Genomic DNA, 18,620 nt, shown 5'->3' on the forward strand with positions numbered 1-18,620 from the left:
GATGAATATTTTTGATTGCAAGATTTATAAATATAAATCGCGCACTTTAACTATGTCATTTTTTTGAGGTTAAAGCATTATTCAATGTAAATATTCACAGCTATTATTTTTGAAACCAAAATTTTGAATACAATTACATTGAAATACTTTTTTGTTGTCTACATTATTTTCGTTTAAGTTTTTAAAGTACATATGAAAAAGAAATTCAAATAACAAAAATATTTCATATGAAAAATATAAGATTTAAATCTATTTGAATCATATTTGAAAGAAAAGTTAACTAAATAGACCTCTAGTTATACTATACTTGTAGGAAAAAATACTAAAGGAAAGCAAAAAATTAACATTATGGACCGCTATTCTTTACACAATCACATTTAAAAAAATACTTAACTATTAGTTTTAGTATTCCTCTAACACTAGTTTAAGCTTTTACAAGTAAGTCATTCAATTTTCAATTTCAATTAAAGTTGAAAACCGTGACCGCATAAGCAGCGTCCACCAGATATGAATGCTTTTGATGTCTTTGTTGTCTTTGTCTGCAGTCAAGCACCAATTTCTCCCATTCATATTCATATATGAAATATTATTTGTTGTTCTAGTGAAAAATCAACAAGTACTACGACAATGGCAACAACAACAGAGAAGCAAACGTTGAACAACACGTATTCTCATTTTATGAAAAGTAATTTGCGAAATGCATGAAATGCCACACAGGACCCGCGCATCCACACTCACCTGTCTATGCCGTTTTCAATTAAATCCAAATTGTTCAGTATTTGTTCAAATATTACATTTTTGGAGTCCAGTATGCTGTAAGTGACGTTGAGTTCCAGCAGCTGCGAGAGTAACTCTAATATGGGTGCCTGTATCTGTGCGTTGGATTTCAAAAAGAGCTGTGGGCGAGACAGGCAGACAGACGAGCATTGGACATAGGAATTCATAAATACAAGTGCTGGGCAAATGTTTGTCATAAATAAAATATGCAATACATGGACATACGCACACATATGCACACATCCTGCGCAGGACAAACTTATGGCTTTCGCTTCGGCCTGTCTCTGTGCGCATTTTTAATCAAACAAATTGGCTACAACTAAAATTAATTAGCGATAGCCATCAGAGAGCTCCACTCACCGTCAGACAGTAGATGACCAAGGGCTCGAATAGCTTTATAAGCCGCACACAGTTGCCGTCGGCTGGCGGGTGCGCCAGTTGCAGGCCCTGTGCAAACAGTGCGCCCAATGCAACGTGAATGGGCGCCTCAATTAGATTTTGCGTTGATGTGCATGTTGTCATCGCTTGGGTCACAGGACTCACAGTCACGGCCTCTGAATTTATTGTTGTGCTGCTCCTGCGCTTCGCCGCAAAATAGGAACATATGAATGCGTTGTAACAGTCGCCAGACAGTTGTTGTTGCTGTTGCTGCTGTTGTTGTTGTTGTCGTTGCTGCAGCCTGCTACCATAATTTTGGGCAAATAAATATTTCAACAGTTGCCGCAGACATGCAACGCACTCGCCGGGCGCATAATTTATGAGCTTGGTCAAATAGTGGAGTATTTCTTCAATTAATTTCAACGCAGGCGACGACGACGATGAGGACGCTCCAGCATTGCCCGCTGCTTTACTTGTCGTTCCAGTTGTTGTGGCTCCCGTTGTTGTTGTTGTTGTAGTAGTTGCTGTCGATGTTGTTGCTGTTGTAGCATTTTCTGGCGCACGCAATTCCAAACACAAGCTGAGCGCATTGAGGCTGGTCTTAAGTAGGCAAATTAATAAGTTGCCCGCTTCGTGATTTATGCTTATCTGTAAGGGGCAAAGAAAGCAGAAGAAGGCATTTCAGAAACTTCTGTGAGTGACGCCTAAAAGCAAAAGCAGGCAACGAAAACTTTCTGCCGGCATCCTTAAGCTTGCGCTTTTTATGGGCCGGCGTCGCTTTGTCGCCCTGTCGCCGGGTTAATGCAACGCACACATTAAGTCAGTCAAGTACTCAGCAAGACTCAGAGCTCAAGACATTGGCTGCAATTTTTACAACTCATTGCCAGCGCAAAAAAGTGTTGCATATAAAACGCCACACTGCACTGCGTTGTACGTGCACTGTAACTGTAAAAATCTCAGCAAGACACCCTCTCAGACCGAAGAGACCGAACAGACCGCATAGTGCGCACGTGTTCGACAAGACCGCCAACTTTTACCATTTGAGTGAGGCTCTGCCGCCTCGACTTAATAACGCCAAATGCGTTTGCTGCCGGGGATTGAGAGTGCAAGAGCGTACGCTCACTCGTTGGCTTACCTTGTAGCTGTCATTAGCACCTCTTAAAATGTTGTAAAGTTTCATGTAAACGTAATCGTTGCCAAAGTAACCCAATGCCTGAAGCATTGCCAGGTCGCGCGTCGTCGAGCTGTTGAGTGTGAAGAGTTCGCTGGTCTTGTGCCCTCGCGTCGCGCTCTGTTGCAGCGGACGCTGATTGCTGACCACATGATAGTAGATGTTGAGCACCTTCAGCGTGTGCCCCAGCAGAAAATCCAGGTGACTGGATGGCGGTGAATGGCCACTTATTATGGCGCCTGCAGAAGATAGTTTCAAGACGACATTTTAATGACAAATAAAGGCACTGCATCCAACCCCGCGTCATTCTTGAACTTAACCCACTAACTGCGTAATGGGGGAACTGTCTATTATGAAGTTCTTTGTAAAATAATTTAAATTCAATTCAAAGAACCACCATGAGAGTGTATCGCTTCACTTTTTTTTAAAACATTACAAAAACCAATTTGAGCAAAAATATAAATTAGGTAAACACAATCAACAATTATGCACGTTATGCAACTTTTTTTTTGCTGAGCGAAATATCATTTTGATTGCTAAGCTGAGGGATAACTGGTAAGCTCAATATTTCTGCGAAGGAAACGTAGTACTGGAACAAAATTTGTTCGCTTATAATACATATTGTATATTGATTACTGATAAATTACATACGCAGCTTAGCTTATGTAGTTTCAAGCAGCATTGAAAAAATTCTGTTGCGGATGAAGAATAGTAAAATTACACATACGCAGTTTGGTCAATGTGGAATAAACCGATTTCGAAATCCAGGCATTTGTCGAAACAGACGGGTCGATGGACGGGTTAAGATAAATTTGTTTTACCATGCTGATTAAGAATATATGAGGCTTGCATCAGTCTGTTACATATTTCGCACAAACATAATATACTGTTACTACACTAAAAACAAAATTTGTAATTAAGTTTAATCTACCATCTCCATTCAGTGAGAATTTCTAATACGTTTGGTTTTTTAAAACTAAAGGCTTTGGGCTTGTCTCCCAATAAAATTCAAATTCTGAAATTCGAAATAACTTGTCTTGTATGGAATTTATGCCAATACACCTTCCAATGAAAAGATAAAGCATTAGCTGTAAAAAAGACATCAATCAACTTTAATTTTATTGTACGCTTAACCGAACCGCACATAGGTAGCAAATGGGTTAATGCAAGTTTGCACTCAAATAATTGCAACAAAACACAACACAATTGTATGTGACACAATATTAAAAGGTATTAAATTGATTTGCAGAGAGGAAATAATCATGCAACGTCTATGAAAAAATAATTGAATAAAATGAAGCCAAATAATAATAATAAAAAAAAGGAAAAAACGCGACAAAAAATATCCTAGGTAACAAGCGGAAAACGCTTCAAACTATGCCATGATTTATATGCATAAATATGCATTTATTAAATGCACACACACACACACACACACCTGCGAGCAGGCACGCAACATTTCAATTTATTTGTCAACAATGCAACATAGCTGCAGCAACAACATCGACAATTTCAACAACAATGTGACAGCTCCGTTTGGCCGCAAAATTCGAAATTTGTTGTTTGCCCGCAAAAAATTGCAGTATTATTTACAAATAAATTAAATTGTATGCACATAAATATTTATAAAAATTAAGTGTTAAGGGGGCCATTTAACTTCCCCAGATACCGCGAACGTGTTCTCTCTTAATGTGGACCGATAGCTGTTGTTTTTGTTGTTGATATCGTATTGTTACGGCCATTTTCGCTGGCAAGGGGCTGGCCTTGCATTACATTTGCTAATTAATTGAAAATTGCACATAATGAGACGACGCCGCACTTCCGCTGCTAATTTATATTTATTTATGGGGTATTTTCATTCCAGACTCGTGGCACCATTCAACGATGGGCTACACCGATAATGTTTTGGGCACATTAAATTGGAAGGTATCAAGCGCGAAGTAGGTGCATTATTCGTTTCTTTTCCATATTTTCGCCAACAATATCCTTTATATCTACGACTTATGTATGTACTGCAGAACATACTAACAAGATATGAAATGCGACAGGAACTAAAATTGATCACCTATGCTGTTGAGTTGTAATGTCGTTAGGGACCATAGTTCTGTTACCACTAATCAACATAGAAGGCCTCTTCAACTATAGAAAGTACTGAACCAAAGTGTAGCTCTAATATAGCAGTGTTAGTACAATTGATGAAAGTGATTACAAGCCTATTGGTATACCTTCAGTTAAGCTCAACAGCCCTGAAATTATATTGAAAATTTTAAAGAGCTGAACCTCTCTGCATTTAAAGAGTTATGTTTAAATTGTTTTCAAATAGTCAAATGAAAATTTTAGTAGATGTAAGAATTGCATTCTAGAAAGAAAAGACAATAAAATGTCATTAAACAAAATTATGGGATCGGTTTCGTTTTAGTTAAGAAATGTTTTCAAATCATGTGAAGATAAAACTTACGACTGCAAACCGCCATGATACAAAAATTTTATGTTGGTTACACCATTATTTTCTGCAAATTTTTTTTAAACTTGACAGGCTATCTGCGTTACCTGATTCACGTGTGCCTTGAACAATATATTTATGATTGGCTAGCAGTCTATAACGGTGTACAGGTCATTGCTGTTGTTGTTTTGGTCGTGCAATTGTGTGCAACCATAAATGTTTTTGTGGGCTTCATTATGGTGCTTACGCAACAAACAGTTTGTACACTATAATGCTCGGAACTGTTGCATGTATATACATAAGTATGTATATGTATGTAAGTGCGTAATGCAGTTCGACAACTAACAGACAAGCGATATGATGGCTTTTGTGTTTTAATTAAGCGGCATTTATATCAGCTGTCTGTAAATGCGCTGAGCGCATTAAGCAAGCGCATAAAATCATAATTTTGGGAATTACATTTAATGCGCACATCGATTGGCGATTGAAATTTAAAAAATTATTTAAAACCTGATGCAGATTTTGGGGCAAATGGCGCCAGCATGGAATGCAACAAAGTTGTTGGTGTCGGTGTTGCATGACATCCCCAAATTTGCATACTTTAAGGCAAAGCTGTCAAAAAACTTATCGCAAAACGCACGCCAACACATTTGATGACCAAATTGCGCGACGATTATTTAAAATCGATCGACATGCACACGTTACATGGCGAATAACCAAAATGTTCGGCATAGCATAGTTTTAGGTGCGAAAGCGCTTGCGGCTTTAACATTTAATGACGCGACATGCAAAAATGCGAAAATGCAAATTGCAATGGGCAGCAACAAAACACTGAGACAAAAAATTATTTAATATGTAATGGTTTATTAATAATTTAATTACTTTTTGATTATGGTAGCTTGCATTAGCGCCATAACAAATACGTGGCTTGCATAATAAATAAAATGTAGCATACCAACAGGCGCCAATGCAATAACCTCATATCACCCCACACAGCAGTTAGCAGGTGTGCCGTGGGACCTCGGATAAACGCAACTAATGAAATTGAGTTGAAGTTTGGTTTTTGTGTTATGCAATTTTGTAAATTGAATTGAAATGTTTATTAGCGTACATTGTTGTTGTTATTGTTGATTTTATACTTATTGTTGTGCTTATTACTGTTTGCATTTTTTGCAATCGCACTTTGTTAATGATGCTGTTGAAAATTATTTAATGTGAAACCTTTGAACACTACGCAAAATTAAATACATATTTTTTCTTTGATCATTTTTTTATGCACTTTGTGATTTTTGTTCTCGTTTTTTATTGGTCTTCTTTATGAAATTCGAGTAGTTTGAAATGAATGCAGTTTGTACGTTGCTCTTCGAACTTTGGCGCATCATGGACAGAATTTCATAGCTGGACCACGAAACGTCGGTAAAATGATTTGATATAGTGAAAAAATGTTCATGTATTTCTTTACACCAGAATATATAGTAGTAAATTATGACTATAAAACACATTACAATAAAACTTTCTTTTAGTTGAAGCATATTAACTTTTCTTAAATCAAAAGTTGTTTAGATGTAAGCGCGTCCTATAGATGCATACTATGGACAACTCTTTTATTCCCCATTTATTTTCAACTAGCTTAAGCCTTATTGATAGCAGAAAAAAAAAGTTGTTGAGTGTTGCAGTCGTCTTTAAATTGCACAGCAATATGCTAATAGATATCAACTTACAAGGCCAATTACTTTTCGACTCGCCTACATATCGGTAACGGTTTTTAAACACTGAAAGGATGCAGAGTTTGAAATTTGTAATTAATTTGCAATTTGATTCGAGTTATCTTTTTTATTAAGTACTCCTTGACTGTGTGCGCTTCATTTTACAGGTTTTTAATGCATTTTATCAATGGAATTCTATAGCATCTATAGACACACACTGTGGTTTGCTAATTGAAATTCATGCCAAATCAAATTATTGCGCGCCAAAATTAAAAATTTGTATGCTTTTTTCATGTTTGGTTGATACAAATTAACAACAATGAAAAAACCAGCACGGCGACCGCTGCGTCGTATTCACTTACAATGCGGCGCTAAAAATTTTATGCAAATCTATTAAATGACAAACAATTAATTAAAATGATTTATGTAAAGCTTTTTACGGCATTTATTACAACGAAATGCAATTAAATATGCTATTTAAGGAATAAAATATTTAATTGCAGCTTGTCTGCATAATTTACACAAATATTTTATTACAATTAAAACAAAAGATTTGCCGAAAGTACCCAATTAGTAAGTGCTATTCGTATGTAATGAATGCAAATAAATCAAACAGAGAAACCTTTTCAAAAATTGCACAGAATTAATTACTAAAATCGTTTTTATACGGGTAATATCTGTATCCAGCAAAGCTTAAACATAAAATGGTGATGGATATCAAATAAGAGAAAGCCGTAACTGTTAATGACTTTCATATTTGGAGCACTATGTGAAAACTTCCTCAACTGTTTTGAATATTTCTACGCAAAATGTTTGTTAAATTTCAATTAATATAATGTGAAGGCTTTGATTCCCCGTGCGAAGTGCTCGCGGCTGGTTTACTTAGTACATATAAACTTTCTTGGTTAAATCTGAATGTAAGGATTCAAGTTTTTATAATAATGAATGTTTGAAATAATAATCAAAAATAAACGTAATGAGGAAGAATATATCGACTATATATCACTCAAATAGTAAGAATCTAGGAAATAAATTAGGGGCAATGAACCACTTTAAACAGCGTATTCTTACGAGACATTCATATCTAATTGCTCATTTCTTGAACCATCAAATAAAGTCCAACAAGAATTAAGCTACATTTACAAAATAAGGGTATATGAAGAGTTTAAAACAAATGTGCGCGCTGCAATATGGCATCCAATATGTTATTTAAAATGAAGTTTATTTTGCATTCGTGTTTCAACATCATCTGCTATGTAAACTAATATAATAACTATAGCTATTATTATTGTTATAGAATTTGGTTTTAATATCTCTGTTTAAAAAAAAAAACATATTCATGCATACATATTCAATAATGTTACAAAATATATTATTAGTCTAAGCTGTTCAATCTCAACAATCGTGGCAAAACTTCAACACGATAGCTCATGTGCTTAAAGCAGATAAAATACTTTTTTGAAGGCATGGAAAACATGAAAGAGCATAATTCGCTGTTGCATGTCCTGTAGGATTTTTGAATACGCATTTCCTCTTCGTGAGAGGTTTTATCGATTTGTATATCCAACTTTTGAATAAAGTAAGTTTTTCCCAACACTAAAACCGCGATTGTAAAATAAACGTATTGCGTTCTTTACCCTCTCTATTTGTTTATATAACCCAGAATGTACATATATTTGTACTTATGTATATGTATTTTTTTACTTCAATTACATATGGTGTGCACACGTGACCGTTCATGGACTGCCAACTTACATACCTGCTATTAATTTGCCCATCACATCAATCAAATCGTTTTGACAATTCAAATCCGCAGCTGTCGCATTGTTGTAGTATGCGTAACTTATGCAAATTTCTATGAAATTGAATTCAATCCAGGCCTGATGATGGTCCACGAAATTGAAGTGTTTGAGCAGAAGCCGCAGAGCGTAAATTATGCCAAACTGTAATGGGAGGAGAGACACACATCACGTGCCACAGTTGTTGCTGTTGTTGCATAGTTTTGGGCACACAAATATTTACCTGTGCATTTTTATCATTCAGCGCCATCAATTTATTTGTCATACGATACAAAACTTTGACCAAAACTTTTTCCTCGTGCGCAATTTGACGTTGAAATGGCAAAACTTGGCCATCAACTGCATAGCTGCCCCAACCACCACCACTGCCGTCGAAATAGGCCGACGCCATTGCGGCTCCTGGTCCCATCATCATCATCATCGACGATGCTGCCGCCGAAATCATTGCATCGCCCGTTGATGCTGCATTTGCTGTTGCTGTCGTAGTTGCCGCTGCATCCAAATCGGCCAGGGGCGGCGATATCGTCGCGCTGGGCCGAAATAAATTACGCAACGTCATGGACATGCTGCCAAATATGCGATAGTCGAAAAAATCCCAAAGCAAATTGAAATTAGTTTGTTGAGTTTCAGCGTTGATGTTGTAGCCGCCATCGACAAGACCGCCATTGCCTCCCTCCGCAGTTGCATTGTTGCGTGCAACATTGTGTGGTTGTTGTTGCTGTTGCTTCTGCTGGCGCGCTGTTTGCATTATAAAGCGGCAGAGGCAGGCCGCAGCATGTTCGCGGACTCGCGCATCATCATCGCCCAACAAATGTAAAAGTTCGCTCAAGAATTGTGCCTGCCAAGAAGTAGAAAGGAAGAAGATGAAGTGTAGCATTGGAGTTAGTTTTCTAATGTTGTAAATCAAATAACTTTAAGCTTTCATTATGCAGTTTGGTTGCAGTCAATGCACCTGTCAGAACATAAATGTTTGCCCAAACTTTATGTTTGTCTATTGTTTGTAATTCTTTCAGTTTTTGTTCGTTGCAGTCTTTATAATTCGTACAAAAATATGCGCATATACCTACAAATAGCCAACGCGATAAATAAAAGCATTTTTTGTATCTTAAACAAGGGCCTTTAGAAATTTAAACTTTGCATATTATTTAACCGTTTGTTTAATAGAAAATTCTAACGAGTCTGGAATTAACTCCAAAATTCTTTCGGTTATGACACTCCGCCGATTGGTATTCCGCTCTAAAGAGTTGCCTTAGTTATCAAATCTAAGCAATTTTTAAATTAAATTATAGCTCATTTGCAATCTAATAACTTTATGTCTTAAAAGTCTATTTTTTTTTTTGCTTTGAAAGATCTGCACTTAAGAACTGAGGTTTTTCAAAAAAGCACTTTAAGTCTGTCTTAAATATTATAAGCGATTTTGTTGTCATGAAGATGACGATTACCATTTGTTTAAAAATAATTCGAATAATGCTTTAAACAAACCCATTTTAGGTTCGATCACTCCAAGTCAGTCTGTCCTATTTTATCATTTAGCAAATTGCTTCGCTTTGTTCAAAAAATAAATAAACAAATACGAGCATCTCGGAAGCCCAAGCACACCATTGGCGTGTCTGCCGCCTTAAAATGCACAAAAGGCCACACTTGAATGCACAAAAGTTCAATAAGAACCAGCTACGGTGACTGTGACCGGGCGAATTGTACTTCAATTGCTTTTGAGAACAACCACAACAAACAACACAAAAAAATGAAAAATAAAATAATCTGCACAATAAACAAGCTAAGAAGGGCAGTCAGTAGACATACACTCGGCCGTCCTGGCCACATAAGCTGCTTGAGTTTGTGTAATAAGACGATTTAACTACTTACCTCATAAGTGCAGACAATGTCCTCGTCATGCGCCTCTACATTTAAATTGCAGGATGGACGCAGTCGCTCCACAGGAATGTTGGCACTCTCAACAACACCATCATTGTTGTCCTCGCTGCTGTTGTTGTTGTCGAAGTCACAGACAGCATTTTCGTAGTAGGAACGTAGCAGCACGTAATTTAAATTCGAAATAACTTCGGCATATTTATTTTGGACCAACCAATATTTATTGTGATGACAGAGTCGAAGTTTATTCAAGAGCAATTTCGGTGAGATGGCAAACACACAGAAGGGAGCTGCCTCATTACTAGAGCTTTCGGTGTAGTGGTGGTGGTGTTGGTGGTGCTGGTGGCTCTTGCAATTCGATTGCAATTGAAAATCATTCAAAAGCGCAGTTACCAGCTCATCATTATCTGTGGCCCACAATGCATTTGTCCTGCTTGCCGCTGGTTCAGCTGCATCCAATGTTGCTGTTGTTGTCATATTCAAAGATGCTGCCTCACCGTCTTGCCCCAAGATGCCATCGTTAGAGCCCCTTTGTTGAGCAAGATGCTCCGTTTGCTGTTGCCGTTCCTGATGCTGATGCTGCTGATGCTGCTGACTGCTTAAGGCATTATCCTGGCCCTTTGCAAAAGTTTGTTTGCCAAATGTTTGTGCTGGAGCTGTTGCATCTACAGCCGGACGCTTTTGTTGCGCACTTGCCTGCCGCTGCTGCTGCTTCTGCTGTTGCTGATGAGCATGATAATGACATGGCGGCCCTGTCAAATATTTGGACACCACATGCGGAAATATCTTATCGAATGCATTCAACGCTTGTATGACCACTGTGTGTATGTCGTCCTCAAAGCCCTGCAAGTAGACGAGTGTGCACAAAGTTTTGCTAAATTTCTTTATACATAGCCCCAAGATTTGTTGGAAGTGAAGGAAGCGAAGCGAAGCAGAGAGACATGGCTAAGGCGCTGGTTTAGTTTGCGTTGCTAAGCGAATTTGTGTTTTATTGTTTGCACAAGCAAAAAGTTTTCAACACACTCACTCACGCTATCACACAAGCCCACACGCACACATTCACGCTTATGTACTCGTATGCATGTCTAACTGGCCAGTGATGTTGTGTGGGTGCATTTTTAACGAATCCCTAACAAGCTTTTCCTACTTTGTGCCAGAGTCAGGGCTAGGACTGACTCTATTGTTATCAAGTTGCTTTGCTTACGGCCAAGACTCCTCTGTCTGCCTTCACAGCACGTCTGTCTGAGTCTCTATCTGTGTGTGTGTGTGTGTGTATGTGTGTGACGTTTTGTTGCGCAGCCAAGTGCCATTGAGACGGATTTGCAGCCATTATATGTTAGCACTAATGTGATTTTGCAGCTTGTACGTCTTACAGAGTACGGAAGGCGCGCCTTTTTTCGTTGCTCGCTTTGTTGACCAAATGGTGTTGTCGTTGTTGCTGCCAACAGAATTGCATAATCAAATTGCACTTTTGGGGTGGTGGCAAAGGCACAAAGTTGAATTTACCAGCCGCTAAATTATTGAATTCAATATGGGGAAAAGCTCGAAAATTGCAAAACCAAACTCAATCCCAATCCCCAGACAGAAATCAATGTGCAAGTTATGCCATGCCAGTCATGTGGCTCTGTCTTCACACCAATTGCGGTATGAGAGGTGGCTGGGTCGCTGCTCTCTTTCGGAGCACCACATTTGCGAAAGCGATAAGAATTTTCTTTATTTTCAAATGAAAAACAAGCGGCAAAATGCCGCCAGCCAAGACCCAAGCCGGCTACTGCAACTGAACACTCAACTCTGAGCTGTGAGCTGCAAAATATTCAAAAGGCAGCTTTCAGTGCACCTCGCCAGTGCCATTGATATGGCCCACACGATGCTTATATATGGTACGAGTATGTGTGTCCCTCGCCTTGCATGTGTTAAAATATGTTAGCTTGTTGGTTTAACATAGAAAAAAGTACAGCAAAAAGGTGGATGCGCATATTTATAGAATGGTAAAAAACGAAAAAAAAAACACACACACCAAAGAAAAGAAAAAGGCGAAAAAGGTTAATGCAGAAGTTGGGAGAAGAAGGACGTTAAAGCGTTCAAGCAGCCAACACGACGTATGCGTTATGCATTTGAATATACTCGTATGTGTGTCGGCGCTTGTAAGTGTGTGCGAAAAAGTAATGTTCCTTTGCATTAGGCAAAGAATTGCAGACAACCCCACACTCGCATGCACAGGCGTACTTATCAATGCCATTCACAAAAGAAAATGTCTAGCTTTGTTGCAAGTGCAGCTAGCGCCTGTGGCTATGCAAAAATTTTTACAGTGTAGAGTAGGGTCCTAATGAAGATAATCGTTGGTGTATCAGGTGGTACCGGGAGAAGTTAAATAATGTGCGGGACTCGAAACATTCCATAATATTGTTCGAATAAACATTCATTCTACACGTCATTCTATTGGGGAAAGGACATAGCAAATGATGCTGAAATATAATGCTGTTTATCATGTTTATCATGATATCATAAATATAAATATTGTATGCGAGACAAAGTTAAATTAATGTTTAAATTTGTACAAATGCATACTTGGAAATAAATATAATAACTATATATATCCTGGTATACAAGTATACTGTTGTTGGCACTCTAATATTGTTATAAGTATGGGGGCATGGATTGTATGTTCATTACTCACCTTCAGCAATATGGCCAACAGATGCTGTAAACAAAGGTTGCGCTTCAATGGCCAAGCCAATCCCGCTGCGCTCGCTTGCACAAAGTTTCCCACAATTTGTTGTACGCCACCACGCAAAATCGGATCGCTGTGGGCGTAGTAGAGCAGCACATCGGCTAATGCCTGACTTATGTCCGCATTTGTAGGGGATGGTGTGGTCGTTGCGAATGCAGTGTTCGATTTCCTGATCGATTTCGTGCGCTTGGGTGGACGTGGTGGGGACCCTAAGGGAGGTGCATCCTCAGTGGCAACAGTTACGCGATAATTGGAGCCAATTATTTCTGATTTGGAAAGTGGGGCTGTCGCTACTTTGCTCTTCTGTCCCTTCAAGGCGCGACCAGCGTCCAATTGTTGCTGTAGCAGCGCTGCATCGGCACTACGGCTCAGCGGCGGCTGTTGCAAATACTGGCAGGTACTGGCACCAAAATGATCGTCCTTGATGTCTAGGAGCATTTCATTTTGCTCTTCTTCTAAAAGCAATGAAGCACCTATCGCAGTTGTCATCGCCGTCGCCTCGAGTTGCTCATAGTCGGCACCCAACTGTGAATTGTCGCTGTTGCATGGACTGCCGCCAGCACTCGACGCCTGCGCACTGTCTACATCACTCGCTGTGTGCTGTTCGAGTAGTTGAAGCTCCGCCTCACTAATCTCCACCTGCAACTGGAGAATGCGCGGGGCTAGCCGCACACATTGGGCCAACACGCACAGCGATAGACTCTTGATGGACACGCGCGTCACACTGTCCGGTTGCAAGCCGCAAGGTTGTCCCGTAAGCAAAAATCGTGCTGACAACAAACGCGCCGTATAGTGAACCAAGGACTGTTCAAAGATGCTGCCGATTTTTAAGCTTATAAGAGCATGACCCGAAATTGTTTGCTTCAGCGGCGAATTCTCGACCAGGAAGGGATTAGCTAACACACAAAATCATAGATTCCAATTAGTGAATTAGAGAAGTAGTTAAAGCAATTAGCTCCACAAATTTGAATGATTTTTTATATTTTTGTGCAGAAAATCTATTTTAAAACCAAGTTGTATGCGAAAAATGTTCTGAGCCCTGGTTTCTAAATCATGTGTTAAACACAAAAGTATCAATTCATCGCTTACAATGCTTAATGTTTAAAATAAAATACACTCAATTTGTGGAAAGTATGGCAGGTATGGTTAGGAACAAAAAGCGTACAGGATTTATATTTTAATGTAAATATCGTCGGATGATATGATATGATATTTTTGCTTACCGTTTGGGGTGCGTCGCATCTGGGCCTCTTCCTGCTGCTCTTGTGGCTCTCCCTCAATTGCTACGGGAGCATCCACAAGTACAGCAGTGGAGGCTGTGTATGAAGCCGTGGCCGAATAAGAATCCTCCAGAGGAGTCGGTGTCTCGTTTATCGAAGACTGACGCTCTTGTGCGCCAACGTTGCTACTGGCTAAAGAACTGAGAGATAGCGTCAATGAGGCTGTCGAGGTAGCGTCCGTTTTGTCCGCTCCCGGTAATGCCTTTGTAGATGTCGATTTGGCGCCGCTTGATTGACGAAATAGCTTACTCACCGACTCGGAGGCTGAATGGCAAAAGAACGAATAAAAATAGACACATACAGGCGAATTGAGTGGAAAGTTTGTAATTCATTGGCTTCAAGTGAAGATAAGTTTAGTTTGACATTAATGCCGCTCGGAAGCGCAGCTAATTTGTACTTGCTTCCTGACTAACATGGTCGGACAACATTTGTCTGACTGTCTGTCATGGACTGCTTTTAAAAATTAAACAAAACTTTAGCGCAGGCAATGGGCAACTAACTAAGCCAAAGCCGCCACTATTTTGTTGTTGTTGTTGTTGCCGCTATTGTTAGCCAGTGCTGAGTAAAAACTTTCGCAACACGAGAAGGCAATAAACATGAAACGAAAAACCAAGAAAAATGCACTTCAGCATTGTAAGGGAAGATCACTTGTGGTAGAAAACCATTTCAACAATTTCTCTTCCCTCCATTTTGTACTCTACATTGCCAACGTACGTGTATAAGTAGCTGGAGCTACAGACTAGCATTACCCCCTCCCGCTATTGGAAATTAATTGAAAACTTACAATTTACAGCATAAGGCCAGTAGAACTTGGTTGCTAAATAGATGTGGATGTGGGATGCCAGCCGCAAAACAGCGTCGCTTAACATGTCTTAAAAATGGTTATTTAGCTGGCGCAACGTTTTCAAATCAATTTTCTGCTTTTATAGATATTTTCAGTAGAATGAGATGGTTACATACAAGCCAAGATTTAATCAAAGGCAACAATCTTTCAAATGAAGTCAATCTGTATTACTCTTCAATTTAATAGTAAAATTGTAGAAATTTTACGTATAAATATATCCAAGCTAAAATTGTTCCACTCTGTTAAATGTTAAAATGCACTTTTCCAAGGTCTTGAATAAGAATTATAAGCCGAACGTACTATTTTTCGTACCGATGATGGTATGCTTTTATACTTTTTAAGATCTTTGCGTTCATACGGACAGAGAGACGGGCATTGCTATATCAACTCGTCTTGTCATGCTGATCAAGATTATATATATTTTGGGAGGTCTGCCACGGCTCCTTCTCCTCCTCCTTAAGCTAATATATTCTTTGTCATGAATCTGCATTCTATTTAGGTTTCTAAAGTGTTGGGATAAGAATTAAAGGCAGCTTTTAAAGCTTGAAAGCATGCTTTGGATCAAAGAACAAATCTGCACCATTTCCATAGAAGTGCATCTCAATTAACGGGTTCGTTGCCCTCATAAATCGTGGCAAAATGATGCACTATCTTAGCTGAATTTGGAGAAGTTGGCTCACGATTTGGCTTTTAGTTTTATGCACAACAATTTACGCGCTGCCTTATATGATGCTACACACCAACAAGTACATGCATGTAATTATGTTGGAGGGTTTTTGCTTTTATGGCTTAATAGTTTGCTTAACAAATAGCGTGACATGGGGATGTTGAAATGGCGGGTGACTCGCATGAGACAAACTGCATGCATAGGTCGCCAAATGTGGTAAAAAGAGCAGAGGATGGGAGCTATTTTTAGCATTTTATTTTAAAATCACGTTAAAACAGCAACAGCAACAACAACAGCAACATAAACTTCAAACTAGTAAAGCATGCAGCACACAAAATGGCAAATAAAACTTGCGGGCGTATATGCATGTACAAGTACACTTACATAAGTATGTAATAAAAAGAAGAAAGGCGGTAGAAAAAAATCAGCGTAGGAAACGCGACTAGCACGAACGGAAAACGCGCACGAACAAGAAGTATGTTGGCTGCTGGGCACAGATGCAGGGGGTGAAGAAGAGGAAGGAATGGGAAGGGAATGGAGGGACTGATGCAGGCTGCCTGCCCATATTTGTTACTTTTTGTGTGACCACACATACACACAAAGTGAGGACATACCTACACATTTTGTATTAAAAATAGAAACACTAAACAACTGAGACAAAAATTGTTTACAAAAACAACGATAAACTAATACAAGTGCCAAACAATATTTACCCTCATTCCATATACTCTATTCTATAAATAATAATGGATTTTAAACAAATGTTGGGTGAACGCTATGCTAGGTATCAAAATAATAAGAAAAGTAATCTGTTGAAAAATAAATACAACACATAACTACTAGTATATGTATATAAGTAGTTTCTCTGTAAGATAAATTTCTTTTCGTATACAAGTATGATGGATGATTCCCTGACCTTACCTAAGCGGTTATCTCCCACTTTTCAAAACTTAGTATTTATTTTTAAAGTTGTACTGAAATTTATATTTATAAAAATATACAAGTAATGTGTCTTTCCCGGTTAATATTTTTATTGTTGATATAGAAGACGATTTTGGAAATGAAATGAATGGGCTTTTCCCCACCGTGTCTGCATTCTGGCGAAGTAAATAGAGACAGAGTTCTTTTATATCATTAATAAATTATATTAACTTGAGAAAATAATGCATGTACTTGCTCTTTGTGGGATCATTTTCGTATTCATTGTAACTTCAGAAAACTTCGAACAGCCAACATAAGAAATCCCGCATAACAGGTTTTTTTGAAGAGTATCATAATCACAGAGTTCGGTGATGTGCAGTTCGGTGGCGGATGGGCTGCTGCTGATATGAAAAACTAACAATAACAAGCACGCCGCAAAGGAAAGCGGGAAAGCAAACCAAAAAGAAAAGGGAACTCTGATAGCGCATAAGTGCACAACAAAAATAACAAGAAGAGCAGCAGGGACAACAACATGAGCTAAACACGCGCTTGTCGTTTTACGGAGTGCGCCAACTGCGGGGTGGCTGGCTGGGAGGGCTGGAAAGGCTGGGATGGCTGGCAATGCTAAATAAACCCACACACATGCACAGATATCTATGTAGATAGAAACATACACATACATACCCTCGCACATACACTACGACACATGTAAGCTTGCATACATGCAATTTGAGTAACCGCATTTTATCACGTAACCCATTTGTCTTAACCACTTTGTTGCCAACTTGCAGTGTGATGCCTTAGCCAAGTGGCACCAGCAACAACAACGCGGTGGTTCAACTGCGGCGGCTAGTGAGGAGAAGGAGCCAAGGACGTGGCGGCCGGCAGCAAATGCATTGCCATGTTTCAAGCTTAATCCGCCGCAGTAAGCGCAAGCGCCCACGCCCGCAGATGGCATAGGAGGGCCGGATTTAAGCCAACATTTACGTCAAATAGCTGTAGGTTTTTATACCCTCTACTTAAATCATAAAAAAGGTATATTAATTTTCACCAGCACACAGAGGGGTACGATATTTATTAGAATAGAAAGCAGATGGTAGCTTACGAAGCCCGTCATTCTGATGTTACAAATTCTTTCTTATATGAGGGCCTATGAATTTAAAGTTGGTTTGAAAATAACCAATTGCTATACGTGTTTACGGCAGCCAAATGCATATGCTACTGAAGATCCCCACTCGCTTATTTATTAATATTTGATTACCAAAGAATAATATTGTTAAGCTTCTACGTCTTCAAACAAAGAAATTGCAAATATCATATCTAGATATCAATGAGTATTAAAAACTACTTTGTTTGTTATTCATAAAATAAACAAGGAAGATATTTCCAAATACGAAAATAAAAATGAATGACCTAAGAGAAATAATATTTAAGGCTATTAGGATTTGGCATTGGTACCATTATTTGTTTTATCTCAAAAATTATTCTTTTATCACGAATATATTACACATATTTTGTTTTTTTTTTAAATATTTTGATTCGTAGATATTTTTCATGTACACTGGGGTTTTGATCTTTTGCCAACAGATACTTAGATTACAATTCTTATAAATTTTTATTTTCAATGAATGCGATTTTAAATATTTATTGATTAAACATTTGATTTAAGATTTGTTAGAAAGCATGATCGATTTTGATTTGTGTTTAAATTGATAATTAAAGCACGTTATCTAAAGCATAAATACACTTTCGTTTTGTTTTAAAGTACGCTTAGAATGGACTGATAGTGCTCAAGTATAAATACTTAGGGTATTCTGCGGTTGCCTGTCCCTGACTTTATTTTCGTTGACTTCATTGTTGGTTTTTTATTTGTTACTGTGGTCCACAGCTACAGGCAAACAGACACACGCCCACAGCTTATTCGCTTAATTAGTACTTCCGGCTTTGTTCGTTACGTTTCCTTTGTTTATAACTCACAGCATACGCGCATCTTATGCTGTCTATTTGTTCGCCATTTTGAGGCTGCCCTTA

At 38.5% G+C, this 18,620-nt stretch overlaps 1 protein-coding gene across 1 annotated transcript in view; it reads right to left on the reverse strand.

Annotated features, from left to right (window-relative positions):
* LOC115621948 overlaps window positions 1-18,620 on the reverse strand; it is a 59,721-nt gene that overhangs the window by 31,436 nt on the left and 9,665 nt on the right. The window contains exons 7-14 of the mRNA XM_030515795.1: window positions 14,101-14,421; window positions 12,824-13,773; window positions 10,141-10,989; window positions 8,498-9,112; window positions 8,235-8,418; window positions 2,291-2,565; window positions 1,138-1,803; window positions 739-896 (exon numbers count right to left, since the gene is read on the reverse strand). Of these exons, the coding sequence (XP_030371655.1) occupies window positions 739-896; window positions 1,138-1,803; window positions 2,291-2,565; window positions 8,235-8,418; window positions 8,498-9,112; window positions 10,141-10,989; window positions 12,824-13,773; window positions 14,101-14,421 (4,018 nt within the window). The remainder of the gene's footprint in view (window positions 1-738; window positions 897-1,137; window positions 1,804-2,290; window positions 2,566-8,234; window positions 8,419-8,497; window positions 9,113-10,140; window positions 10,990-12,823; window positions 13,774-14,100; window positions 14,422-18,620) is intronic.

This window comes from Scaptodrosophila lebanonensis, unplaced genomic scaffold, assembly GCF_003285725.1.
Source record: "Scaptodrosophila lebanonensis strain 11010-0011.00,11010-0021.00 unplaced genomic scaffold, SlebRS2 tig00000024-arrow-pilon, whole genome shotgun sequence".
Classification (NCBI taxonomy): Eukaryota; Metazoa; Arthropoda; class Insecta; order Diptera; family Drosophilidae; genus Scaptodrosophila; species Scaptodrosophila lebanonensis.